Raw genomic sequence first — 27804 nt, forward strand, 5'->3', positions numbered from 1 at the left:
AGAGAGAGCATCAACTCCTAGCAGTTACTCTCTGACCTCGATATGTGAACTATGGCGCCCTCTCCCAACCACCAACGCACATGTGCGCACATAAACACGTGAAATAAATAGAATGTAAAAAAAAATCTTAAAAAAGGAAACCTGAACCTGCAGCTGGACATGGTGGCTCATGCCTGTTAATCACAGCTACTGAGAGGCTGAGAAAGGAGTGCTGCGAGTTTGGGGACAGTCTGGAGTCATGGTCAGCACTGAGACTCCATAGGGAAGCCTCTAAGGGATGCAGGCTGGTGATAGAAAAATCCTTCTAGAAATGCACTCTACAGCTACAGCTGAGGGAATGCCAGGAGTTCCCACCCGTGATGGATGGAATGAAAATGTCCCCACAAGATCACAGGGACTGTACTATTGGAGTAATAAAGCCACCAGGGGTGGGCTTTAAGGTTCAGGCTCCACAGCTCACTCTCCCTGTTGCCTGCCGATCCAGATGTGGACCGCTCAGCTACCTCGCCAGCACCATGTCTGCCTGACGCTGCCATGCTCCCCACCATGATGGTAATGGACTAAACTTCTAAACTACAAGTAAGCCAGCCCCAGCTGAAGGTTTTCCTTAGATGAGCTGTCATGGTCATGGTGTCTCTTCAGACAGAAAACCCTAACTAAGACACCTAAGTAAAACCATAACTAGAAACACGAGCTGCCACTTGTAAGGAGAAAGTGGGCAGGAGGAGAAGTGCGGGAGTGCGGACAAGTGCACAGCCTCCTGTTCACTGGAGCATGAACGACGCATTCTACAATGACATTTAATATAATGCACTTACGATGGTGGTTTTCCCTGAGGCAGGCGGACCTAATATCACAACTCTCGGCACTGTGGAAGAAAAAGATTTGAATGTCAGCTCTGGGCATGACAAAGTGGCCTCCCACGCCTGTGCTGCTCTGGGTCTATTTCTTTCTTTCCTCCCCAGATTGCGTCTCTGCCAGTGACATGGCCATTCATAACACTGAGGCTGGGAGACGCCGAGCCCCAGACGCATCCTCCGTGTTTAGAGAGGTAAGCGATCACCAAGGTGGGTTATTTTTCGATCTCCGCTGGGACACAGACGCAGTAACTTGTTTGCCAAACTAATGAATATCAAAAACAATTGGGATTTTCAAATGCCATAAAGCATTTTAAGCAGGGACTTTGTCTTGGGGACACTCTTTCAAATAAAGTTGTATTTTATGTAAATCGACCTTTGATGCATTATATATATATATATTTATGCCTTCTTATTTAGCAAATTGTATCCTCCTACCCCATCATTTTACAGGAGAAAATAATGGAAAGAAACCTGTGGTGTACAGGCCAGATTTATAAAGCCCAAGGTGGGCAAGTCTTTGTTTCGAATTTGGGCATCTCTATGCAAAATTTTTAAAACCCTGGCAGCTTCTTTGTGGCTGTAAGTCCTGGCTCTGAGACAGTATTGGTTTCTGCAGAAGCCCTAGTGGGTCATCTCAGAAACCATGGAGTAGTTGCTGGCAAGAGAAGCATCCCACAGTGCAAAGGATCAGGTCCCAAACAAGATCAAATGGTGAGTGCCAATGAAGTGTCTTGATGTCACCTCCATCCGACTTGTCCAGAGTGACTCCCCTTAACCTTAGGACACAGGACACGTGAACACTGTCTATCCCAACTCTCTTGAGACTCTACTGTGCACATGGAATGACTCTTCACCACGTGGCGGTGACATGTGAATGACTGTCCACTCTGGGAGAGACACAGAGGTGGGTCCAGGGATCCTTTAGCTCTGTAGTTCCAAATTCCCAGAGGACATGACAGGTTCCACATGTCTCCACACAGAGGGCAGGCTAGGCGCAGTGAGCCATATAACTCGGGCACCACAGTGCTCTGCTGACCATGTCCCCTGATACTTTAGGTTCCTTTGAACCCCACAGGAGCACTGCTTCCAAAAGGTTGGGAAAGGCCCCACTTTTCCTAATAGTTCTGGGGATCAGAGAATCCCTCTGGGGTCTCAAGTGATCCCCTCCTTGTGCTGAGAGGCCTGAGGCAGCCCTGGTTTTCCCAAATGATCCAAACATACTTTTCACTGGCAAGAATGTCCTGTCTCCATGCACCCGGGACATACCCAGGGTCTCACTGCTTCTTCCTGCTTGAGTCTGCACCCAGGTTCGACCATGAAGGGCTTGATCAAGCTATTTGCAGCAGCTTCCCTTCCACCATGGTGAGTTCCATTACAAAGCCTAAACATGGGCACAGCTGTCCTCAGCAAATGGCCAGTCCCCTGCGGGCAGGTACAAAGTCTCATCCACAGGTCACTCACTGCTGCATGGTCACAAACACAGCAGCACCGGCAATGGCCATCTCAACTGTCCCAAGCTCTGGATGCAACCACTGAGAGTCACCATTGCTGCCACCCACAGAGGGCTCCCTTTGCTGGTCAGCATTGTAGGAGCTGCTAAGGATCCTCAGGGGGCCAAGTCAAGACACACACTTTAGTAAAAGGGAAGAGACTCAAAGAACCCACACAGCTAGGAGCTATGCCAGGGTTACCTCCCGGGAAGGAGACCCCAAGCAAAGCTTCAAAATGCTCTGGGGAAAGCACTGACGCTACAACCTTTGTCCTTGATGTTCTGTGGTTCCCAGGGCTGCCGCTGGCCACAGCCATCCAGAGTCCAGGCCTCACAGAGCCACTGGCAAAGAGGGGCAGCACATGGCATAGATTGTCATGGAAACTGGGGGCATTTCCAGCATCTGAGATGTCAGAGCAGGGCTCAGGGCAGGAAGCAAGGGACCCATTCCTACTCTAGAGTCACAGGCTAGGACAAGGCCTCCCAGGGCCTCCACTTGAGGGAGAGATGCCACAGCAGGTAGGAAATACCCGTGGGTTTGTGGACACTCGGTCCAGTGAAAGGTGAAGAAGGTACGGCTGGAGCCAAAGTTTAATCTAGGGTTTGGAGAGCAGCAGGGGAGTGATCAAAGGTTTCCTGCTAGAACTCTGGAAAGTTGCTATGCCGAGAGAATGCCTGCTCAGACAAAGCCAGGAGGATGGAGGGCTGCTGTGTGAACCTACTCGGCACCCACTGCTCTGAGCACAGGCCTGAGCCCGTTCCTTGGAATGCCACTGGATCCATCAGGGCTCAGGGGTGCTGGTGCTGGGGAAGGAAGGAGACTTCTCTCCCGTGGGAGGTGTAACCAGGGCATCCTGGGACTAAGTCGGATACCTGACTGGGGCGTTCATCTTGGTGAAGGCCCTGGGCTGGGGCTCTGGCGGGGGTGGGGATGGGGTGCTCCTCCTCTCTTTTCCTGGCTCTTGTAAGTGCCCCCAAATTGCACAAGCCTAAGAAAACACTTTAAAGAGGAACATCGTGGCCCTTCTCCCCTCCCAACTCCTCGTACTCACTTATGTGACTAATTTTGGTTTCTTAAAATCTAACACCTTGAAACTCCAGCCTAGCTCATGAGTAATTATTTATAAACAGTGTCATAAAAGGCGGCTTGACTGCCAAGAGTAATCAAATTCCTCCAACCACTTCAAAGAAAATCAAAGAACCTTTCCATCCATGAAGCCTTTTGAGGCTTAACTAGGAACATGATTTAAAATTCACAAGGAACCCCTCAGGTATCAGAACTCTAATACAAGGCTTTCCTGGACAAGCGTTTGATAGAAAGCGAAATGAGCCATTATATCCGCCGCCGCCCGTGCTAATATTGCCCAGGGCCACCGTAAACGCTCACTTTGTACTAAATGCTTTTCTCGAGGCAAAGGGGCTGCTAGCCTGAGCGTGGGGCTCCTTCCCTCCTGCCTGTGCATGCTCACAGGCCCGATGACTTCTGCCTCCCATGTCAGTCGCTGGTCAGTGTTGCCTGTGCCCAAGTTTGCCCCACTGCCAGGAAGCAGGGGCAAGCTACTCTTACTGCCGCCCACCCAGCAGACGGAGGGACATGCATGCTGGACGTCTTGGGACCTCACTAAGCTCCAGAGAGGTGTAGCTCAAGCTGATGTTATATACCTTATCTGAGACACCCCCGAGAAGTTGCAACAGCAAGATGGGCCCCTGCTTCTCCTCCTCCCCCAAACCCCCATCCTTGCTTTTCTGGGAATGAAAGTCTGTGGATGTCCCTAGCCAGATACAGATGCCCCATAAATACGTGCCAAGCCTGAGAGTACGGTGGGGATCTAGGGGATGATTAAGCCCCTAAAGCCGTGGTTGTGGGACTAAGTGTGTGTGTCCGAAGACCATCCAGACCGGAAGGTGACACCCACCCCACAGCAGATGGGAGGCCGACCTGTTGTCCCCAACACAGGCCTGCAGCAGAGGGTGCTGCATGGAGTTAAGAGAAAGGCTCGTGACGAGCAGGCTGCAAAGTCGCAGCCTGGAAATGCGTAGTAGGTGGCCACAAACTGTCCCACAGAGAGGAGGTGGCCAGCCCAGAATGGTGGTGTAGAGACTTTAGCAAGCTGCTGCAGGGCATTGGATGCTGAAGTGCTGATCCGCAGCCAGCACAGCAGTACTGAGACAGAGAGAGAAGGCAGAAGCAGCCTCAGGTCGCAGCCTCTTATTCCAGGCCGAGGTTTACAGAAGCCTCGGGCCATTGGCTCAACACACCCCACCCCACCCCCCTCTACCCCTGCACACACACACACACACACACACACACACACACACACACACACACACACACACAGTGGGAGTTCAGAGTGAGAGCTCAGTCATTAAGAGCACTGGCTGCTATCGCAGAGGACCTGGGCTCAGTGTCTAATACCCACATGGTGGCTCACAGCCATGTGCACCTCCATGGGTACTGTGTGTATATGGTGAATTCATACATATAGGTGAAACACTCATACACAAATAATGAAAATAAATCCTAAAACATATTCCCTAAATGGAGTGGAAACTTAAGGGTTCTTTGGGAAGTCAGTTGGATGTTGCGTTGCCTGGGCAAACACATGAAGGAGTGCTTTCCTGAAGTGAACACGGTTTAGCTGAAGGAACATTTAGCTGAAGCAGACACAAGTGAGAGGATGTTCTACTAAAGCAAGCACATGAGAGGACACGTGATGAAGGATTCTTTGATAACGACACACAGGTATTGGTCCACCTTGCATTGCATAGTTGAGCTACATTTTTCGGGACTTTGCGGACTCAGGCTGATTGGATGCACGTGCTGAGGCAAGAGTCCTGCTGAGGCAAGGCACATAGAGGACACGTGATGTTTGGAGGGTATAAATAGGACTCCATAGAGTGACACAGACAGAGCTTAGGTTGCTGGTACAGCTAGCTGTGCAACACTTGTGGGTCTCTCATCTTTGCTGATCTTCACTTCCCTGAGAGAGGCACAACCTAGAACTTCTCCTGGTGTTCCTGCTGGTCCCTCCTGTTGTCTCGGCTGAGGCTGAGGCCCGGCCGTCTCTGCTTGCTGGGTCCTGTTACTGCTACTGCTGTCCCACTCTACTGAATTGGACTGCTGGTGCATCGTGAGGTGTTTATGAACAGATCGAGCTGTCGCTGCCTGCTAACCTATAAACGGCCAATTTCCATCCAACACAACTAGCTCAAGAAGTTTCCACTTCACCTGAGAGGCACACGCGCCCAGGCGGGACATTCATGTCAGCAGCAGACAGGGCCAGTGCAGAAGCTCCCTTCAGCACAGCATAGCCGCCAGCCAACCAGGGACGAGGCAGAGGGAATTAATTGTCGGGGGAAGGATAGGTAAGGTTGGAAAAAGCAGATGGAACTCTAGGAGACAGACTTCTCCAACTCCCTCCTGTCAGGGCTATTTCCACTCACTCTGTGGTCTCAATCTCAGCTGAGTGCTGGGGTACCTAGACTCGACCACCTCTGCCCTGAAAGAGCCTTGGGGCTCCCTTAGAACCGTATGAGGTCCACAAGCTGGACTTGGGATAAAAGAGGACCCTCATCCTGACGACCACCAAGGTGTGGCGAGCTGGCTGTATCTGCAGGCACGGAGCCTGCTCTCTCTGCCTTATAAAAAAAAAATTCAAGATTTCTTCTAGTTTAATTTGTGTTGCTAAATCATAAAGACTATAAGAGATAGTTAGTAGAGCTTGGAGTTCCAGGCTACAGTTCATTGCTGAAGGGAAGTCAAGCCGGAAGCTCACACAGCCAGACACATTACGATCACAGTCAAGAGCAGGGAGAACCCACCTGCCTGTGCTCAGCTGGCTTTCTCTGCTTTCACCCAGTGTGAGAATGGCGCCATCCGTGCAGGGCTGGGCCGAGCTAACAGTTTAGTTTAAGCATCCCAAGATTGATTCTAGCTGTGCAGGGTGTATGTCTGTGGCTGTGCTCATGCCAAGACCAGAAGAGGGCATTGGACCCCTAGAGCTAAAGGGACAGGCGTTGGTCGAATACCCAGTTTGTTATGGGGGCGTCGGAATTCGAACTCGAGCCCCCACGTTGTGTAGCTCTTAACTGCTGAGCTATCTCTCCAGCCCTCCTCTCTCGACCTTTTTTGAACCTAACTCTTTTTGTTTGTTTTGGTTTTGGTTTTTCAAAATAGGTTTGCTCTGTGTAGCCCTGGCAGTCCTGGGTAGACTTCATAGACCAGGCTGGCCTCGAACTTAGGGATCCACTTGCCTCTGTCTCCCGTGTGCTGGGATCAAAGGTGTGTGTCACCACCCCCAGCTTAAACCCAAACCTAATTTTTCTTAGACAATTTAGCATCATTTCTGACTATATGCAGTCCAGTCTCACCAAGGGGCATGTCAATCCTTGAAAGCTAACTTCACTGGTAAGATAAAGCTCCCTCAGAACTGCTAAAGAACCAACCAAGACACCAGATCCCTCAGTGGCTCGCCCAGGGCGGAAAGGTCTTCTCTTGGCTTGGCAAATCTAAACCCTGGGATGCAGGGAGGGGACCTGCTTATTGGAGGGCCTTCCTCTTCCCAGTTCTGCACTCGAGCCTGGGGTCTAGCAGCCTGCCTTTGGCCGAGATTTGGGGAGATTGGCAACTCATTAGCAGGTGCCGATAATGAGACCCTTGGAAAACTCCAAGTGTTCGCCTGTCTAGGTAGACCAGAAACCAAACTTCACCTGACAAGTGGAGTGATCAGAGAGTTTAAACCCAACAGGCGACATCAACGAGGGCAGGCGGAAGCATTAATAATTGATTACATGGGCCATTCTGGGATTTGCATTTTAATAGCCTGGCAAAAGAATTTTTATTAGTTAGGCTCAAAAAGAAAACCAAGGCGTTCTCCAATTAATTAACTGCAACTTGTCAAAGTACCTCCCCTCCCTCTCCTGTTCTGATCCCCATTCAGACACAGACAGGACAGAGGGCTCTGGGCCGTGGTCAGGATGGGGTAGGGTCGCTGAGGGGGCAGCAGCTACTCCTCATGGGAGTGAGTGCCTACCATTATCGTTGTTCCTGCGAAGGTGACTGATCATGAAGCTGATGGGGTCCTCTGGCTGGTGAATCAGGAGCTGCTCCAGCATGCTCTGTGGGCCCAAACAAATTTCAAGGGATTAACACCTGCAGGGCCCCTGGTTGCCATGGGGACCACCTGTTGGGACATCTGCTGGTGTCAGGGGCCTGAGGAAGCTCAAGCAGCCAGGTCCCCCACCTCTTCTTCCTTCGTGTTTCCCACACAGCCTTCCTGTGGTTCAGCATGGCTGTCCTGTTGCAGCACCTCAGTGAATGCTGGCCTTCTGCCTAGAGGGCCTCTCGCTCCTTGACCTGGCTTCTTGGTCATCAGATCTCAGTGCCCCAGGTAAACCCCCTATGCCCTCTGCTCCTGCACAGGCCTGCATGTGTACACCTGTGTTCTCTGCCTCATCTTATTCCTGCTCAACCACTCCATGGGTTCTGTGGTCCTCCCTGTCTGCACAATTACAGGAGGTGCCCAGTGCAGATGTTAGCTGGGAAATGAAGCCATTACTAGTGGCTGAGTCTCTCCACAGCGGGACAGAATACTTATCAGCCAAATATTTAAATAGTCCTGGCTATTCTGGCCATTTAACCCAACTGAGCAAACAAAACACATCAGAGGAAGCAATTTTCAGAGTGGCACACCAGAGAACGGGAAAGCTGACAGGAGTGTGGCTGCAGGGGAGGTAGGAAGAGGCCTAGAGGTGCACAGTAGTCAATAGCACCAATGGGGAGTCCTGTTCAGACTCTAGATCTCATCGGCAAGTCCCTTCCCTTCTCGGGGATTCAGCTCTCTTTCCACAGGCCCCTACCCTCCGTTCAGTGGCACAGCTGGGCTAACTCCGTGCTTAGATGCTCTGGTGTTCACTTCTTAACTAAGAGGCTGCACAGAAATCACATCTGCACGCTCCAGACTTTGGTAAGGCCAAGAGTATTTCTCAGGACAAGACGAAAAGCATCCGAGCCTGCGACAGTGAACTGAACTCTGAGGACAGTGTTAAGATGGATAAGCAGCAGTGGATCTGTGACTCCCATAAACCACAGACATCTGATAACATTTCATAGAGCTGCACACAGAAACCCGAGAGCAGGTGAAAGGGGAGGAGATCCGAGAGGAGCCTGCAGTGCGGGCTCAGGCACTGGACCCACTTCTGCCTCCTGGCTTTGAGAAGGCCCAGGCTACATGACCCAAGGGTAGACAAGAGACAAGAGATCAACACCATTTTTATAACTTCCCAAGCCTAAGATTATTTGAAAATAAAGTGATAATAAGATAAAGTATTCTTGGCTATTGCCCCACCGACTGAACTAGAAAACAGACCAGAATCATGAATCTCTCCTCTTGTGACTCCAGATTTGCTTCTCTCTCTCTCTCTCTCTCTCTCTCTCTCTCTCTCTCTCTCTCTCTCTCTCTCTGTGTGTGTGTGTGTGTGTGTGTGTGTGTGTGTGTGTGTGTGTGTGTGTGTGTGTGTGTGTGTGTAAAATCTAAAAATACCTGTGGCGGGGTTGGGGATTTAGCTCAGTGGTAGAGCACTTGCCTAGCAAGCCCCTGGGTTCGGTCCCCAGCTCGGAAAAAAAAAAAAAAAAAAAAAAAAAAAACCTGTGGCCCTCAGAACCATCGAGTGGTAAAGAGCGCATCCGTCTAGCCCCTACAAGACATTTTCACCTCTGGAGAGCACAAGTCGAAAGCTGGATCACACCTAGGAGGGGATCTGGTTTGGCCAAAGGCCACAGTTGGCTGGGAACCAGGACAGGGTAGGAGATACAATAAGGGATGAGAGAGGAGGGCTTTCAAAAGCTCAGTTCTGAGGATGGAGGCTATGTAGAAAATACTGCTGCCCTTTGGGGGACCACCTGGAAAAGGAATGCCATCTAAAATTTAAACAGTCGTCTACTTGTCCTAACAGGGTCAAAGACACCCCCGTGAGACAAAACATGTGTCCCTTTGGCCAACAGCTGAGGCCATGGTTCCTGCGAACTGGAATTACCCAGGGCTCCAGGAGAAGGAGCTGGTCTCCAGGGAAGACACTCCACAGAGTTCCTACAACTGGGCAGACCACTTTGCAGGAGGGAGTGGAGCGGAGACAAATATGGGTCAGTGATGTGTGGGACTACACTTAACAAGGCTTGCTTAGTTATGCACCTCATAATCCTCATTCCGGACCCCAAAACTACACCCGGGGGGCAGATCACCGGACTTCTTGTGTGTGTTCCTCCTCCTGTTGTGGTCACAAGGAATAAATCTTGCTCTGATTTTTTTTTTTTCTTTTTTCTTTTTTTCGGAGCTGGGGACCGAACCCAGGGCCTTGCGCTTGCTAGGCAAGTGCTCTACCGCTGAGCTAAATCCCAACCCTTTTTTGGTTTTTTTTTTTTTTTTTTTTTTTTTTTTTTTTTTTTTTTTCTGGAGCTGGGGACCGAACCCAGAGCCTTGCGCTTCCTAGGCAAGCGCTCTACCACTGAGCTAAATCCCCCAACCCCGCTCTGATTTTTTTTTAACCGTTACTTATCTCTTTAACTGATCTTGGGGTGAGGTGGGTGAACCTAGCTTGTTAGGGCTTCGAGGGCCCATCTTAGTTAAGACTCAGGCCTCGGGAACCTGCTGAGGTGGTTTCCCACACAATTCTAGAGGAGGCCCTGGAGACTACTGCGGGATTTCACAGGTAGGGAAACTGAAGAAATGGATTCCCCTAGACTGTTCTGCCGGCCCGGCCCGGTAGCTGTACACCCTATCTATCCTCAGGTGCCTGGTCACCTGCATCATCTCGAAGATGTGGTAGTCTTCCCCGTACTGAGGCATTTCTGGGGGGATGCGGTGCGGGGCCGAGGTAGCATCCATGTTTCGGACAACGAGCCGCTCCTTAGTAACAGCGTTGCTAGGACGCCAAGCTATGCGTCATCGGTGAGCGCCTCTGCTGTGGCGAGTCCTGGTCCCGGGTTCCATACACCGCGTTCCTGACCTGCAGCAGGTTCTCCTTCTCCGGGGCAGAGGAGCACCGGTCGGGCTACAACACAAAACCCCAGAACGCCCGTGGGACCACTGCGCAATGGCTCTAGGACGCCGAGAGAGGGCACAGAGCAGAGATTCAAAGTCGTCCCGAGGAGCCCCCCTGTGTGAACGTCTCCAGGGGGGCGAGGAGGTGGGGACCTGAGAGGGATTGGATCACAGAAACAAGCCCAGCTTCTGGTGTAGCCATTGTGTGGATCTGGGTGCTAGAAGCTGACCCTGCTTCCTGGATCTTAGTTTCCCTATTTTAAACGAAAGACGCTGGGGCAGACGTGGGACCGGTGTCTAAAGGAACAAAAGTCATATGCGCCCAAGTCTCGGGAGTTTGGGGGGAACTGGGCGGATCTCCTGGTTTGGGCAGCCAGCCGAGCCATGTGACCGGATTGCCATAGCACCTGTGGTCACAATCGGCCAAGCCCTCCTGGTCTCTAGGGCCTCGACCCCGCCCACGCCCATTTCCTGAGACCTTGGGAGGGCTTTCTCGCCCTCCGGGGGCCCACACACCCACGGAGGCACTGCAAGCTTCTGGGCAGTCTGTGAGGCGAAGGCCAGTCCAAGTCAAACCAGGGTAAAGGGGGCTGCGGCGCCGTCCATAACTGGGTGGAAAACACTAGGGGAGTCAGGGAGAAAGAGGTGGCGGTTTCCTGACCTAGAGGGAGGAGAGCTGCACGTTGCTGTGGAAGGGACAAGGGTGGCAGGCAGCGTGGAGAAGGCATTGTGTACTAACCCAGAGGGAGGTGCGCACAACCTACAGGGACAGCCACAGCCCAACTTGTGTCTAGATGTTGTGAGTTTGACAAATTTGCCGTGGGCGGGCCTAGTTTCTACCCTGAGCAATGGGGAACAACTTAAACATTCCTCCCACGACTAACCTAAGTAACTGGCCTATAGGAAGTGGACAGTGTGGGCACATAGTGATAAATCTCACTTAACCGTTAGACTGATCTTACTTAACCTCACCTCAGTCACTTTAGACAACAGGAGCTCCTGTCTCACAAGTTTTATTTTTATTTATTTATGTGTATACCGGTGGGACAGAGGAAGAGCCGAGGCTGGAAAGGGAGTTTGGAACCCTGAAGCTGGAGTTGCGGGCAGCGAGCCGATATAGATCTAGTGCTGAGAACTAAACCCAGGTCTTCTGGGAGCGCAGCAAGTGCTCAGAGCTGAGTCACTGCAGCTCCTACGGTTTGTTTACATGGGCCAAGTACCAAGTTGGGCTTTCAGGAGCTCCTGGGGCCATAGCACCAGGCAGTGTCAGTCCAATGAAAACCTTTCTACTCGGAATACAGACAAGACACGGCAGATTAAGACAGGCCGGAGGAGTTAGCTGGGTGACTTTGGGCAAGTCATTTACCCTTTCTGGATCTCTTTCCTCACCAGCGCTGGGCAGAGAGGAAGCTTTCAAGAGTGTGAAGAGTTTCCATCCAAACTCCCTCCTTTTATAAAAAAACAGAGACTGAGGCCTAGCAAAGGGGAAAAGCCTTGCCCAGGGGCTGAGAATGAAATCAGAGGGAGCCTCAAGGCTAGAAGCTGGAGTCCTGACCTGGGATTGTGACACCTGCCCATATAAAGCCGGCAGCGTGCAGCCCCGCATCCCCATGACCTGCTTCCTCAGAGGCCTCAGGCCTTGGTAGACTTGTCAGCTGGGGAAGCAAAGATAAGGCCTCCTCAACAAAGAAGCCTGCAGCTTGCACTGGGGGGTTCAGTGTGCTTCCTGGACATTTTTGAAGTGGCTTTCGTCTCTCCTCATTTATTTTAAGCCCTAGGCGCTTTTCATACCATGATCTAATCTTCTTGAGCAGCCTGGAAAAATACAAATCAATTAAAGCCTCAAACCTATGGGGTAATCACCTTTCCCTCCCTTCTCCCCCCAGAGAGAACAGAGCTTGCTTCCTGGTCTTTCATCTACTCTAATTTGGCTGCAGAGGCCTGTGGTCAGGGGCCAATCACTTTGGATAGCTAGTTACATCCCCTTCTGTGACATCCCTGACATGTTCATGTCACAAGTTGCTAGGATCAAGAACTGAGTCAGGTTTGCTCTAGGGAGCTCATGGGGCACAGCAAGCCAGTTAGCACGGCTTCCTTGGAGAACCTGGAAGCCCAGAGGATGGGCTGAGCCCACTGCAGTGAGCCCTGTGAAAGCTACTTCTCATTGCTCTGGGATAGGAAGTGAGGTCCCGAGCCCAGCTAGTGGAGGACCCCAGAAGTGGCTGGGTAACTTTTCAGATCCTTGCTAGAGCCATCCACCTGTTCCCCAGCAGCCACAGCCACCCTGATGTCTGTCATCTTGTCTCTAAGGGATATAAGAGAGAGAGAGAGACTAATCAGAGAGCCACACTGAACCAAACAGGGAAGTGACAAATCTTAGCTGGTCCACTACCCTGTGGTTTTAGCTTCACCCTCAGGTCATCCTTTGTGGTTATTGTGGTCCCTTGTCCTGAGCTATGGCCAGGGATTGAGATGCTGCATGCCCAAGTCGTCCCTAAAACACCGTAGAGTGAAAGGCTCTTCTAACTCCGTCATCAAACCAGTGTCTTGCAGATGTCTGCAAGCATCTGCCCTGTAGATGCTCCTCTGGTTGACTGCATGGCTCTGTTTTTTGTGTATCCATCCCTGCCTTCTCTGAGCTCTGCCTTGACCGCCTCCAATGCAGTCGAGTTCATCCGAGGCAGGGCCTCACATACCTTGTCCATTACTGTCGAGCCTAGCACCCAACTACATGAGGCACAGGGCAGGAAGGGTGAGGGTGCTGTCCCCACCCCTGCCTTAGATGCCTTCAGCAGTTCTGAGTAACTGGCTTGACCAGGGGTCCCTTGTCCTGAGTACTCCACCCACCTGCTCCCCTTCTTTTCAAGCTTGGGGTTCAGCCCGTCCATCAAGAGAGAGAAGCTCTGAGCAGCCCCTGCTTCTCTTGAGTCACTCAACACTCCTTTGCGGTATCCCCCATTGCCTGGATGCTGGGTAAACATAGCTCTGGGCTCTGAGGTCTCCACCTTCTTCGCAGCTGTCACCTCAGGGTATGCCCACCCCAAGACTCGGGTGGCTATTGCTGCCTCTTCCTGTGTGTCAGGGGACATGCTCAGACTATTGTCGTCTGAGGTCAGTAGTCAGGGTTGAACAGGATAAGGGGATCTGTACCTGGGACTGGGGGTTACACAATGGCCGCGATGGTAGCACCAACCACAACACTGAGCAGCATCGGCAGAGGCCGGGCCAGCAAGGCACATTCCCTGTCTCCTAGAGACCCAGCACTGGGCATCTCAGACTTTCCTAGGTTACGGCTTGAGTCATTTGTAGGCCTCAAGCTAGAGCAAGGCAGAACACTGGTCTCTGAATGGATCTCAACAGTCAAAATAGATACGTCAATGCACTATTGTTCAAAATTCAAAATGAGTGGCAAAAAATCCACTTAGAATAAGCTATCAGGGCTGGAGAGATGGCTCAGCCGTTAAAGGCTAGGCTCACAACCAAAAATAGAATAAGCTATCAACACTTAATAAAGACAAACATTATTACAGATTTTTCTTACTCAGATTTTTGCCACAGGCTCTGGTAGGTAGGGGAAGGCACAGTAATTCTCTAAAATTCTGTCATTTTGCTCTTGTGGACTTTTTTTTTTTTTTTAAGTATTTCTTTACTCTCTTGAATGGATGCTGAGGTTTTTTTTGGCACCCAACCCTTAAATTTTGTCTTCCTTAACCCTTCATCTTCAACCCTCCCTGGCGTGTCAGAATTCAGGGAAGGAACAAGAGAAAACCACTGTGTCCAAGTGAGCAGTTCTGCCCCGTGAGGAAGAGGCCAAGGGCAAATCCCTACCTCATCCTCACCCTGTGTCCACGGCAGGCAGAAGGCTAAGTACAGGAAGGCTGGAGAGGGACGGAGGGAGGGGCAGCCTACCCTGGCTCCAGGGGGCTGACCTGCACCAAGCCCACCAGGGCTGCAGCTACGCCCAGCTGTTGGCAGACGTGGTGCACGTTCTGTTAAGTATATAAGGCCCTCGCTTGGTTTAGCACAGTGCTGTTTGGAACAACCCTGGGTCTCTATAGGGTCTCCTGTAGTCATCTCCAAGCTCTCTGATGTGCAGACCAGCATCCATAGAGGCCATGTCTGGTCTCTTCTCAGTTCTTACATTCTCTGGCTACCATTTACTTTGACACAGAGGTGGATTCCCACCTTCAGTGTCCCCATTAGGAAGCCACCGATATACTTTCTTTAATGTGCCTTCCTTATGTTTTTCCTGGCGTGGCTGGCCCCTTCTACTTCAGGCATCTTGGAATGGCCTTGGATCATGTGATGCAGGCTGGCATGCTGGAGCCTGGGCTCTGTGTGTACCCATGGAGGGGTGGTGGGTAGTGAAGATGCTGTTTAGACGTTGGGAAGCCTGGGACCTTGGGATCGATGGCACAAATTCACTGGGTCTCCCTTAACTCTAGGTCTCCAAATACCTTCTGGAAGTTACAGGATAGGGGCTGAGGTCCCTTCTAGCACTGACATTTCCTAGAGACTATAAGCATTTTGTCAGAGGTCAGTGACAGCATGGAGTAGGGCACCCCTGTCATGTCTGCTCAGGGGGGGATTCTCATTGTTTGAGGACACCCAGCATCACATCAATGCACCTCCTACAGATGGCTTTACTAGTCAGGTGATGCAGGAAATAGGTAATTAGCATAAGACAGGAGAAGAGTCTATACCCATACTCACCCTGGAAACCTGAAAACCTGAGGTGGGGGGAGGGGGGAGAAAGGGGGAGAGAAAAGAGAGGGAGAGTCACTCAGAACAGCCAAGCGCTAACTCTTTCTTTATCCTGGTTTTCTCACAGGAAGAATCCCCAGACTTTCAGCAACTTCAGTGTATTAGACACTTTTTAAAAACTGCTATGTTGCTGGTTTGGGGGTCTTGTCGCATGTCTTTGATTCCCTGGTTCTGCACAGAGAGGTCCCGGATGCTCTGTACACACACACTCAAGACGGTGTGATGTGTATGCAGGTATACCCTGTGATCTGGAGACACTGAGGACCACAGAAGCTGTTCCCGGGTGAAGGAAGCCACAACTCATGGCAGACTGTGTCCTGGGAGGGTAAATAGATAAGGGTCAGACTTAGTGCTGTGGCGGACAGCTTGAAGGACCTAGAACAAGCATGTCGCTTCCAGGCCCTGCTTCCTTTTCCGCAAAGTAGCGACACAAAGCTTGGGAGTATGCTCCCGTCCAAAGCTGATGGAGAATCTGGCCTCTCGGGCTTCAAGGCTCTCCTCTCCTCCCAACAGACCCTTCCTGTCCTGTGGGACCTAACAGCAACAATGAACGAGGTGAAAGAGTCCCTCCGCAGCATCGAGCAGAAGTACAAACTCTTTCAGCAGCAACAGTTCACCTTCATTGCTGCTCTGGAGCACTGCCGGGAGAATGCCCACGACAAAATCCGGCCCATCTCCAGTATCGAGCAGGTGATGCCCGGCAAATGTGTGCGTGCGTGCGTGCCTGCGTGTTTGCGTGTCTTCTCCCCAGCCTCGCCTCCACCCGAGATAGGAACAGTGGAGCCCGAGAGAGAACAGGTGTGTGTGAGCTGGAATGCAGACTCGGATTCTACCTGACGAAGAGAGTCCCTTGGTTATCCCCACCTATCAGGCACATAACAGTGATTAAAGTAGGGCTCGAGACTCAGACAGCTTGGGCCTATCCGCCTGCCCCCCTGAGCCCTGAGCCTTGAGCCAGTGACTCACTAAGCACTCAGTGTCTGGTGTCACCTGCTACACCTGGACTGAGCAGCGTGGATTTGTCAATGAGTGGTAGGTACTGGTCCTTCTCAATAGATTCTGCCATGAACTGGCAACTGGCCCAGCTCACTGGTAGAAGCTTTGCAGACTTTTATTAACCCATTTCTTTTAGGGGGAGCTATTGTCCAAGTTCACTCAGTGGCGGGTAGGGGGTGGAGGCCTTCCTGGATGTTAGGGGCCCCAGCCCGCAGGGCAGCTAAGAACACATACACAGGCTAGACCCTAGAACTAAAATTTTGAGGCTACCACCAAGGAGTCAAGCTCCCCTGTAGGACTTAAAAGGGGCTGGAAATGGGTGTGGTTCAGGCTCTGAGTACTCAGGAGAAAGAAGACCGAGAGGAGACCAGGGAAAACAAGTGACCTTTGCCCAAGGCTCTCTTCAATGTTCTTTTTCTAAATTTTGTAAATACTTTCTGTGTTTTATGTGAAAAATGCTGACATGAGGAAAATCCATTCCCACAGCCAGAATCTACAGCTACTTAGCCATCCCCGTGGTCCACTTTTCCATGCTTATGCCCCTGAACTACTGAAAAGGCAGTCGCTTACACTCCCCCAACAGCTCAGCCTTCCAAAGGCATGGGGCAGGTTTTCAGACTCTAATAGTGGCCCAAGTATACCCAAGCACCCGCAAGGAGGGGCTTCCCACCACAGGCCCAGAAGGGGTGGTTCTTGAACACCCGGGGAAGCCAAGGATGCCACTGTGTTGTGGTCACACTGTGAAGCAGCCCCGCCCCAGGTGCCTGGACAGGTGAGCTGTTGGAAACCCCTGCCTCTTTCAAGCTTGGGAGGGGTCCCTTCAGATCACTAAAAAACAACAGCCCTGTCTAGACAGACAGTTTGGAGGGTGGGGGAAGTAGCCGGGCCCCTTTCGTTACTCTAGAGAGTCCAGCTGGCTGTGAAGTGATCAAACCATCCCTCAGTCCTGCAGCTGAGGCAGCCCCTCCCTCAAATGAGACCACTCAGCTCACCTGGCCTGTGCCAAGTCCCCAGGTGATCCCAAGCAACTGGCAAAAGACCCATAAGGGGTCCCTATCCCAGCCAAGGAAGCAAGTGGAAAAGCAGATCAGAGAATTAGTGTTCTCGACAGGTTGTGTGGCTCCTTTAGGCGAGAACCCCATGCTACCTACATAGCCACATGGCGGGTCTTCAGGAGTACTTGCTCTTCTAGGTATGGTATGAACTTGTACTACTCCCCACCAATCGTGTACACACACACACACACACACACACACACACACACACACACACACACACACACACAGTATTTGGTCTCTGAATCTGGATTGGGGTAGAGAGCACACGGCATTGGCCTGCGGATAGTCATCTTCCCAGTCAGGTCTGTAGCAGACCTTTTTTCTAACTCTAGAGTGTAGTACAACCAGCCCAAAGGTTTCTTGCTCCTTCTCCTCCTCAGTGGTTTGGGTGAGCAGGGTGGTGGAGCCCAGGGACTGTGTGAGGAGGCAAGTCAGTCGGGCTACTTCTGATGGCACCCAAGCAGGTCCTTTTCACTTGTCCGGACCTCTAGCATTTAGGGAGTGTATTAAATGAAGTCAGGAAATGTCCCTACCTAGTGTGGAGGACTTGGGTGATGAGAAAGGGAGGTTAGACTTAAGAAAGTATGGTTTTGTAATGGTGCTTGGAACACAGGCATTAGCTGTATACCATGACAAATGCTTTGTCATTCAAATGCTTTGTGTCAGCATCAAGCCCATGGTCACGGAAAGCCTGGGGCAGTGTCCTCTGTCTCTCTAGCTCCTGACATGATGGCCTCTGCAGGTGCAGAGCTACATGGAACATTACTGCAATAACTCCACCGACCGGCGGATTCTGCTCATGTTCATGGACATCTGCTCGGAGCTCAACAAGCTGTGCCAGCACTTTGAGGCCTTGCACTCCGGCACCCCTGTCACCAACAGCCTTCTCGAGAAATGCAAAACCCTGGTTAGCCAGAGCAATGACTTGAGCATCCTCAGAGCAAAGTAAGTCCGTCACAGGGCAGAGTCTCTGCTGAGAGGACAGGGACCTATGAGCCTGCTCTACCTCGCTGGCATAGGTTCATACAAGTCTTAGGCCCCAATTACCTACTGGAGTCACTGACTTAATCAAACTGACCTAAACTGGGTCACAGACACAGGAGGAAGAAAAAAATGTCTCCTAGGACTTAGAACTCTAGACTAGGGAGAAGTTGACTACAGAAGGGACAGTGCAGTTTTTATCTCCTGGGAGTCCTTTGTGACACTGAGGAATCGGGAGTGCCAGGAATCCCATTTCCATGGGCTCTTAAGATGTTAGGGTGAGAAGGGTTTGAGGTAGTAGCCAGCATTTTACAAAGGTAACGGGGTTCTCCAGCACCTGGTCTTGGTGGTTGACAGCTCTTGTCATCCATACCACAAGTACCTAGGGCTCTTGGCCTTGAACTTTCTGAATCAGAACCATGAAGACTGAGCCTGAGTTTGTGTGCCTGGTTCTTACACCTCTAGTCCGTGCAGTCGAGTCCCCTCAGTAGGTCTCACCGCCTGCTCACTGTCCTGCAGGTACCCGCATGATGTGGTGAACCACCTCAGCTGTGATGAGGCCAGGAACCACTATGGAGGTGTGGTCAGTCTCATCCCCATAGTCCTGGACCTAATGAAAGAGTGGATTGCTCATTCCGAGAAGCTGCCTCGCAAAGTGCTGCAGCATGTGAGTGAGATCCTGGGTAACCTGGAAACTCCAGCACCAGCCGCCACCAGTCCTGCCCAGACCACGGTTACCCAGAAGTGGTTAGGAAAACACAAGTATAGGCAGCTTGCAAAAGAGAGCCTCAAATCTAGTTCGAAGAACAAAGCCTCCCTGAAACCTCCCTGGAGGCCACCTGGTGGGAAACTGTAACTGATGTCAATGTACTTGGCTTCCGCTGGTCATATTCTAACTGGGGGCCAATACACTATTGAGAATCTCTCTCTTGCTCTTCACTTCTAAAATGTCCGCCTCTTGACCTCCGTGTTGATGAAAGGATCCCCTCTCATGGAGCTGCCCAAACAGCATGGTGTTGGCAGGGTATGTCCCAGAGGAAGGAGGATGTGCTGATGCCCAGGCCTCTTGCCCACCCTGTGGCCTCTGGCTCTGTAGAGTGCCAGCTGGTGGGGGCCGCTTAGCTCGTCTCCACAAGGGCAAACTGGATGAGCTGGAGGTCTCTCATGAACCGGTGTGTGGGGGGATCAGAAGGCTGAGCTCACTTGTGTCAGTTCTCTGGACCAAAATAAGGGATATATGCTCTCTCTTGTAGCTGAGAGAGGGAGAGCATGGCAGAAGTCAGAAGAATTGTTTTGTATCTCTTGAGCGAGCCAGCAGCCTGGTCTTGATTGCAGTCTAGTCTACCCACACTGTAAGATGCATGTATACTCCTGGCGTCTCAGCGTGACACGTGTGAGGTCTGACTGTTGATTTTTCCCTTCACAGGGGACGACTTAGCTTCTGTACTGTTGCTTCCTCGGGGGGAGACATTCAAGAATAAAATGTTCTGCCACTTCTCTGCCTGGCTTGGTTTCCTGGGATTTACCTGACAAAAACCCTGTACTTGTAAGACATCAGAGGACATTGGGTAGTGGTCACACAGGCAAAGGGCCCTTCCGATCAGCACCAGAGGCCTCTGCAGCCAAACCAAGCACTTCCCTTCAGAATGGGCTGCCTCTGGGAGGCTCAGGCTACTGAAGCCAGCCTGCAGGCTTCTCCAAGGGTGAACTGTCTGGCAAGAGACTTATTCAGACAAGAGACCTATTTAGACAAGCAAAAAACTGCCACCACTGTCTGCTGCTGTTAAGCTGGGCAGTGCAGTTAATTCCAGACATGTCTTGCTGAGGCGTTGCCATGCAGTTTGTACCGTTTCTGCCTGCTAAGGCCTTTGCTGAGTGGTAGGACTAGATGGTGGAGAAATCTCAAAATTATGTAAAGGTTATCTCTTACCTCTGCCCAATACCTGAAGGGCAGGGTACCAGGCAAGCAGATGGTGGTAATGGCGTATTACAAACACAGCTGGCCAGGATCAGGGTAAGCTTCTGCTGGGTTCCGTCAGAAGGACTTGGGATGCAGACTAGAGTAGCCATGTTGTTGGAGGTGGCCTTCTTCCACACATTGCTTTTATGTCGGGCCATGAGTTTAAGACAGATGAATTATCTGTTCTCCAGCCCAAGTCCAGTACCTGCTATTAACCGTCCACCCCTGTCCATCCCAAACTGATTGCAGTGCCTAGACCATCTCACTTTACCCACAAGCCCCCAAGGCCAGCACAAAGTCACTCCATCTCAACACTGCGGAGTGCAAAACAATAAATCTTTATTTGTTCACAGTTAAACACAAGCAACTGCCTTGACATTTTCGAACATTCTAAGGACAGCAAACCTTTGATTCCATTCACTGAGACTGTACCATGTTCTCCTGCAGCCCATACTTATGGCATCTGATTCAGAGTGTTTGACATGCTTTTAAGATCACAGTGGGAAAGTTTAAACCTTTTGAGAAGTGACTTCCATTGAACTAAAAAGTTTTTTAAATTTTTGATTTGTTTTCACTGATGGGAACCCCCCCCCCTTAAACTCCAAGTTAGCCATATATGGTTCATCCATGATTGATTATAAAACTAAGTTATGTCTTGGCAAAACCTGCTCCTCCATAATGTGTTTGTGGTCCAGTCTCAAGAAGGGTGACACTGAACTTCCTAGTGCAAAAAATGCCCGCCTGCCTGTGACGTGCCAGGGGGCTGACAGACAGCATCGCATCCTCTTCTCCCTTCAACACTGTGTAAGCTGAGGCAGGAAGAGGATCAGTCCAGCGCCCTCGGACTCCAGTGGCTCAGGCTGCCTACTTATCCAGACGTGGATAATGTGGGAGCCCTGGGAAGGGGGAACACTTCTGAGACCCCAATTAATTTCATTCTAAGATCAAAAGTGGTCAGGGTACAATTTCTGTTGTAGCTGTTGCTGCCTTTCTATACAGCATTTAAAACTCAGGGTGATACCAGAGATGGAAGCACTGCTCTCCTGAACATACCAGGACTCAGACTGGAAAGCTGAATGAGAACAAGGCTGGACGCAGCAACCCAGGGACCTGTCTTCCGCCCCCTTTCTACATCTACACAGACTAATCCCAGGACAATCAGCGACTCTGCAGCCAACTGGAGGCCGGAGGTACAAACCAGACCTCTGGATGTTCACAGGGACACAGACACCTCACACTGAGGTTTGCTTTCCAGTGCACACAGCAGTGATTTACAGTATGGGCCTGGAGCAAAGGTGCAGCAGATTCGGTCCCAGTCTGCAGGGCCACTGGCCTCTGGCTGAGGCAGAGTGCACATGCTGCAGCCCAAGCTGAGCCTGTGCAATGCCCACACGGCTACCAGCTTGTCCAGGGTCTCCCACCCCCACTGCTCCTACCCTCCTATATGGTATGGCTGTTTGCTCCTTAGTTCTTTCTGGCGTAGTTCTTTAGGTGGTAGCTTCCTGCTGGCTGGTCACACTGCACTTCGGTTGTCACACCTTCCTTGCTTTCTAAGCTTACTCCCAGCCTGAGCTCTGTGGCCAGGTCTCAGGTCCATTTATCCTTGACTACTAACGTTTTCTCATTCTCCTTTGAGCACTAGAGCTCAGAGATTCTGCAAGTGGCCCTGAGTCTACAGCTTGTCACCTATAGTGCCACCACCGTCCTGGGAGATGCTTGGTTCCTGGCTGCAGCAGCATGGGGTGGGGAGATTTTTGTCTGCTTTTTAAACCACCAGTAGTCACCAGACTTCTCCTGGGTCATGAGTTTGCCTTCTCAGAAGCCACTCCCTGCTAACCATGTCTCACAGCTGGACCCTTCTGCAACTTAGTCCAGAAGAGCAGGCCTTTTCTCCTGAAGGGTCAGAAAAGCTACTGAGCCCAGCATTCAGCCCTGGTACCTATGCTGTGACTCCAGAGATGCCCCTGTCTCCTCATGCTCACTGCCATACTGCTCTTGTTCCCAAAGCCCGTGCTCAGGCTTCAGGGAGGGATGTTCTCTAGATATGTACGGAGCTTCTCTCCCGGGCACTGACCTCCTCCACTACCGTGGCACTGTAGGGCTGCTTCTAACAGATTCTGGACTACATGAGACACAGCCTCCAGTCTCCCTGGGGCCCATCAGCAAGCACAGCACATGTTCTAAGTGATTAGAGGATGAAGGCCATTCAACCCCCACACTCACACTCACACACACACACACACACACACACACACACACACACACACACACACACACACGGCTGCCCATGACACCTCCTGCTCTAATGCCTTGGCCCAGAACTCAGCTACTTTGCTCATGCCTATGGGAATACCAGGTGACCCACTGACTCCCAGATCATCTGTCATTGCTCTCTAAAACGGAAGCCACCCAACCACACACTGATCCTGGAGTCCTTTGAAGGAGCCAATGTTTAGCTCCTTAAAGATGACTGTGGGTCACAGTCCTCCAACCCTTTTGGATGAAAAAAGTCTTAACAGCCTTCTAGAACTCAAGTCACACAGGATGTTTAGGCTCTGCCACTGGGCGTGGGAACAGGCTGGAGAAAGTGCGGAGGGCCCAAGTGAAATCTATGGAGATGGCGGCCTACACATTAGCTCACCTCACCGTGCTGCTGCCTCTTCTCCCTAAACATCATCACCTATACAGTCTGTTTTCTTTCTCAATATTTTGTTCTCTGGCAGATCTTGGTGGTGGAGGTGGTAACTCTTAGAAACTGTTTACCATTAACCTGCGAGATCTGTTAATCTGCCATTTCTACAATGGACTGGGGGAGAGGATATCGGGCTTTAAGCTTTGCTTTGGGCAGAGCTACATGAGAAGCACGCCAGCTGACACCCACACTCCAAGTGTGCAGGGGCGATGGCTGCCCTCTGCTGGTCTGAGAGTGGTCAGTGGCATCCTTCCTGTGAGCTGGCTGTGTCAGCTATGGCAGAGACATGGCCCTGACAGGTCTCCAGAAAGCATTGCCATGGTGACATGAAGTCTTGTCTCTTAGGGATGCTGGGACATTTACTGCCACACTTGAGAAAGGCTTTTACCCTCAGGCCGGAAACTTTCACATGCAGTAAGAGTCGTACCATTAGTTTAGTTTTGTTTTAGCTTTGTCGTAACTAAACCCTTTTCTTTGTACATCAGACAGAATAGAAACAAGAAATCCAAGCTCATGGCTCCTTCCCAAGTCCCTCCTTGACTGGGCCAGAATACCAGGCAACAACTCTTACACTTCCAGCATTTATTTCAGGAGCATTGGTTGAGTTTGGGCTCTGCCACCATTGTGCTCTGACTGTGACCGATGTCACCTCTCCTGAGCATGAGGGCAGGCAGTGATATAGGCCACCAGCCTTTATCAGACTCTGAATTGCTCTGCTGTTCCTAACAGAAGTGTTTGATATGAAGCTCCAGAGAGTCTTTCCTGTGAGTTGGAATTGGTGTAAAAGCTGTGAGAACCTAGCACTGTGAGGCGATCCCTCAGCCCGAGAGCCATCATCACATAAGCCCCAAGGAGCTGACTTCTTCCCAGTCTGTCTGCTGCAAAATCACAAAGCAGCTGGACCCGAGGGGAGGCTAACAGGCTGAAGGGTGGAGCCATGGCCAGCCAGAGGCACACGAGCATGGGAATCCTAGTTGCCCCTCCTAGCGACCACTCCCCGCTGTCTGCAGACTGCAGGTCGACCACCTATACACCCACCCAACAGGCAGCACGGTGCCAGCATTCAAGCAAATACCAAATCAATAAGAGGTAGTGGGGCAGAGGGGTAAGGGCTTTCTAGAGAGGTAAGGCAGTGCGGCCTCCACAGTGCCAACTGCATTATCAAAGCAGCTGGTATTCTCACAGAACCTTCTAGGAAGCATGTCAGAGCTGCCAAGAAAAGGCAGAGGTGAGCGAGCCAGTTTCTCTAGAACTGTGGCTTAGATGCTAAACTTCAGAACCAAAAAGCAGTGGGAATGCTCCTGCTAAGATAACTTTGTACGTTATGTCCCCCCGGCAGGGACAAAACTGGACTTACCTGCAGTGCCACTAACTGCCTGGTCTACCCAAGAGCCACCCAGCTGTCTGAACCTCAGGAGAGCAGAGTGGTATGTTGGACCCAAAGATGAAATCTGGCCTCATATTGCACAAGTTCAAATGACATAACCATTTGGTGGAAGAAAATGAAGCACAGGCCCTCAATTAGTACATACTGCTGGGTAGAGGAAAGAGGCTGGGGTGAGGTGAAGGGAAGTGTCTCAATGCCAGACCCAAAAACCATCATCCCACATTCTACCCTCTGTCAAAAGGACCTCTGTCCCATTCCCACCACACAAGCAGCTGCTCAGACCCTGGAAACAGAGAAGCCTACACCGTGCATTCACACCTTCTGTTCTGTGCCGACAAAGACGCAAATTAACACTGACAAACCCTCTTCAGCTGTGTTCGTGATGAGTCTCATTGTAGTCCATGATATGGAGCTGCCCCACACTGTCTGAGCTTGGGGAAGATGGGTGTGGGGCGTCTAGACTTGGGGGAGTCTTGTTTTCCATGCCCGCCGAGTCTTTGCCCAGTTCTGTCTTCAGGGTCTCAGAAAAGCTACTCATGGTCACGCCATCCTCATCACACTGGCTCTCACTCTTATTACGGAACAGCTCCCGGGTCTTCATGCCCAAGAAGCTTTTGGAACTGGGAAGTGAGCCAACAGTGGTGGGGATGCTGCTGGAGGGCTCACCCATGGTGGGTTCCCACCGGCTGCTGAACCTCTGGCTCGGGGGTTTCTCTGGAGTGGAAAGCTCACTGCTGCTGCTGCTGCTGCCTCCAGTGACTCTACCTCCACAGCTGGCCCGGGTGCCACCAGGTCTGGAGGTCCTGGTCTCACCATTGTGACCAGCAGCCTCTTCATTATGTCCTAGCAAGGAATCTGAGCATCCATCAGTACAACAGTCAAGCCTGTAAGAGACGCAGGGAGAATGCAGTCGGTAACCCCAGCACTGCAGAGCCAGTGCAGAATTATACTTGCCTCCTGACCCTGCGTGCTCCTTCTTTAATTAATATTTGATGTGTATGAGTGTGTGCATGTGTGTGCCTGATACCTGAGGAGGCCGGAAGACTGTTTCGGATTCCCTAGGTCCGGGAACCAAACCAAGGTCCTCTGCAAGAGCAGCGCCCTTAACCACCATGCCACCCCCCCAGCCCCACCCCTGCTCCCTCTTCTGTAAGAGTAGCTACAAGCAAAAGTCTCAGGCAGCAAACAAGGACGAACAGAGAATGGCAGGCAACCCAGCTGCCTTTCAGAGCCCACCTTCCTTTCGCACAGCCCGACGTGGCTGCACTTACCTCTCTTCAGCTGCCTCTGCTGCCTCTGCTCTGTCCTCTTCTAGTTTCTGTAGGCGGCCATCTTTCTCCAATCTACCATACAAGTCTAGGATCTCCAGTTCCAACACCCGGGTGATCTTTCTCTGAGCCTCATACCTGCTCTCTGCAGCCAGCAGCTGTCCACTGAAAGACAGGTCGTGGTTCAGAATACGGAAGGGACCCCACTCACACCCAGACCTTTCCAGTGAGTCACCTCGCCTGGCTCTTGACATCCTCAAGGTATTTCTTCTGCTCTAGGAGAAGGTGGTCTTTCTTGGCCAGAAGAGATTCCAGTTCTAAAACTCGCCTCTGTGAGGCATCCAGCCTCTGGTTCTGCTGGAGAAGGTGGCTTCTGTTTTTCTCTAGTTCTTTCCGATAAGCAGTTTTCATCATTTCTACTTCCTATAAAAAGGTGTGGAGACAGTACTTTCAGACAAGTGCACAGGGTAACTCTACGGTGTCCTCAACACTGAGAGGCACTTAGTGCCATGACCGAGCTGAGGGAGGAGGATGTCCTGGCAAGCAGGCTGGCTAGGCATTGCTGATGTCTCTCTCTAAGGAAACCATCTCAAACATCAGAAGACACCACCACAGCATGTTTCCAAACACAGATGACCCTCAGACATAACGTCAGGACTCTGTGAGAGAAAGCTTACTGTGTACAGGCTGCAGAGTACCGGTAAAAAGAGATGACAAGTGAGCCATAGCCTACAGGACGGTGCCTACCATAGTACACTGACGAAAGCGTTTACAATAGCCACGCTGCACAGCTGGAGCTTCAGGTTAACCACACGGTGGCCATTTGCCTTCCCTTCCCTTTCTCCCTCTTCTACAGCAGCTGAGATGGTGACAAAGGAGACATGTTTGTTCAGGAGTAGTCTTTTAGCATGGGAACCTGCCAAAGTGTGTCGGCACAGGTCACACAGGCGGCCACCTACATGAGTAACCCACAGTACTGTAGACTGATGTGCCCCGGAAAGGTAGACAAGAGGCTTCCCTGACAACTGTCGCTATGTGCTCAGCAGCCCACTCACCACCCCACTTGTCATTGTTCCCTAACACAGCAGCACAGATGCTTATCGCACGTCAGGCGCTTGCACGCCACCTAGTGATGGTTACAGTCCATGGGAGGACGTGCGAGGGTTAGGGGCCAACACCCAGTGGTTGTAAGAGGAACTAGCCACCTGGAATCTTGCAGGACCCTAGACGCAGCCCCGAACAGCAACAGTGACACCTGTACTGATGTACGGAAACTCACACAAGGACTCTAACGGCAAGCCCCGCGCAGGCATCTCCGTTGCCCAGACAGCCTGTGAGAAGCCTGCCTCTCCTCCATGGTCTGAAGAGCAGCAACCCAGCTCCCCGCCCAGAGGAAGTTCTTGGTCTACTCAAGGCCTCACCGGCCAGTAACAAGCACCATTCAAACCTAACCAAAAGGAAAGTGGGATAGGAAGCACGCAGGAAGGTTTTGAAAAAGGTTTTTCTTGCTGAGAGACACCACCCATAACGGGAACCCCATGGGGGTTGGCCTATGTGGGGCACTGGGCATGTCAGTGTGTCTGGTTAGAGGACAAGGCTAACAGGGTAAGATGGTAGGGAGGGTCAAAGAGCCTGGCCTCCTCGTGCTGACCCCAAACTGCCACCACCTTCATCAACTCGGCATTCACCTGCATCAGGACTTTCTGTTGGATGAAGCAATAAAGCTGTGTATTATTAAGCAAGATTTCTCCCCCACCCCCCTGGAGCTGAGGACCGAACCCAGGGCCTTCCGCTTGCTAGGCAATCACTCTACCACTGAGCTAAATCCCCAACCCCAAGCAAGATATTTTGTTTGTGTTTTGTTTGTGATGTTGAACAGAAGGCAACCCAGCTAACGCGAGTGGACTTCTCAATTCCTAACTATGAAACAGCTCCCAGGAAGGAACATGCCCGCTGCCAGTCTCAGGGCTCCATGTAACAGAAGCCAGCCCAGTTATGCATCATCTCTCTGGAGGCATCAAAAAGTTGCTTCAACAGCAGACAGACATGGTGGCAACACATTTGATTCTAGTCCATGGGAGGCAGAGACAAGTGCATCTCTGTGAGTTCAGGGGTATCCTGGTCTGAAAGTTTCAGAGCAGCCAACACACATAGGGCTAGCCTATCTTGAAAAACAACAAGCTCTTTAGGGCTGAGTCCTTGGGTCTGTTATCTACCGTCTCTCAAAACTCTTCTGCCTCCAGGGTAATTAACAGTTGGATTCTAGGTAGAGCCATTTTTGACATCCAGAGTCTGAACTGGAGGCTGAGA

At 51.3% G+C, this 27804-nt stretch overlaps 3 protein-coding genes across 11 annotated transcripts in view; 1 reads left to right on the forward strand and 2 right to left on the reverse strand.

Moving 5' to 3' along the window:
* Ak8 (adenylate kinase 8) overlaps window positions 1–10296 on the reverse strand; it is a 114243-nt gene extending 103947 nt beyond the window's left edge. The window contains exons 1-3 of the mRNA XM_032902964.1: window positions 10149–10296; window positions 7383–7467; window positions 819–868 (exon numbers count right to left, since the gene is read on the reverse strand). Of these exons, the coding sequence (XP_032758855.1) occupies window positions 819–868; window positions 7383–7467; window positions 10149–10232 (219 nt within the window). The 5' untranslated portion in view covers window positions 10233–10296. The remainder of the gene's footprint in view (window positions 1–818; window positions 869–7382; window positions 7468–10148) is intronic.
* On the forward strand, window positions 9984–19686 carry Spaca9 (sperm acrosome associated 9). Of its 5 annotated transcripts, none has more exons than XM_032902962.1 (5): window positions 10322–10533; window positions 15666–15842; window positions 17949–18151; window positions 18707–18854; window positions 19614–19686. In XM_032902962.1, exons 1-5 carry the CDS (start codon window positions 10441–10443, stop codon window positions 19623–19625), a joined length of 633 nt encoding a protein of 210 aa, XP_032758853.1. In that variant the 5' UTR covers window positions 10322–10440; the 3' UTR covers window positions 19626–19686. The 5 variants fall into 5 exon arrangements, with proteins under 5 accessions (XP_032758852.1, XP_032758853.1, XP_032758850.1 ...); XM_032902963.1 differs by lacking the exon at window positions 10322–10533 and adding an exon at window positions 10880–10968; XM_032902961.1 differs by lacking the exon at window positions 10322–10533 and adding an exon at window positions 9984–10056 and having other exon boundaries at window positions 18707–19684.
* Window positions 19687–23406: 3720 nt separating this feature from the next.
* Tsc1 (TSC complex subunit 1) overlaps window positions 23407–27804 on the reverse strand; it is a 45575-nt gene continuing 41177 nt past the window's right edge. For all 5 annotated transcript variants that reach the window (XM_032902954.1, XM_032902957.1, XM_032902953.1 and 2 more), the window contains 3 exons: window positions 25730–25917; window positions 25498–25659; window positions 23407–25110 (listed from right to left, as the gene is read on the reverse strand). In XM_032902954.1, the coding sequence (XP_032758845.1) occupies window positions 24594–25110; window positions 25498–25659; window positions 25730–25917 (867 nt within the window). In that variant the 3' untranslated portion in view covers window positions 23407–24593. The remainder of the gene's footprint in view (window positions 25111–25497; window positions 25660–25729; window positions 25918–27804) is intronic.

The sequence above is a fragment of the Rattus rattus genome, chromosome 5 (genome assembly GCF_011064425.1).
Source record: "Rattus rattus isolate New Zealand chromosome 5, Rrattus_CSIRO_v1, whole genome shotgun sequence".
Lineage (NCBI taxonomy): Eukaryota > Metazoa > Chordata > Mammalia > Rodentia > Muridae > Rattus > Rattus rattus.

Excerpts from the sequence above, each read along its gene's own strand:
- Spaca9 (XM_032902959.1), top strand. The coding sequence starts at position 10,441 with ATGGCTCTAGGACGCCGAGAGAGGGCACAGAGCAGAGATTCAAAGTCG. Across the intron at positions 15,843-17,948 it reads CCATCTCCAGTATCGAGCAG|GTGCAGAGCTACATGGAACA; the intron begins GTGATGCCCGGC and ends TGGCCTCTGCAG. Across the intron at positions 18,152-18,706 it reads TTGAGCATCCTCAGAGCAAA|GTACCCGCATGATGTGGTGA; the intron begins GTAAGTCCGTCA and ends ACTGTCCTGCAG.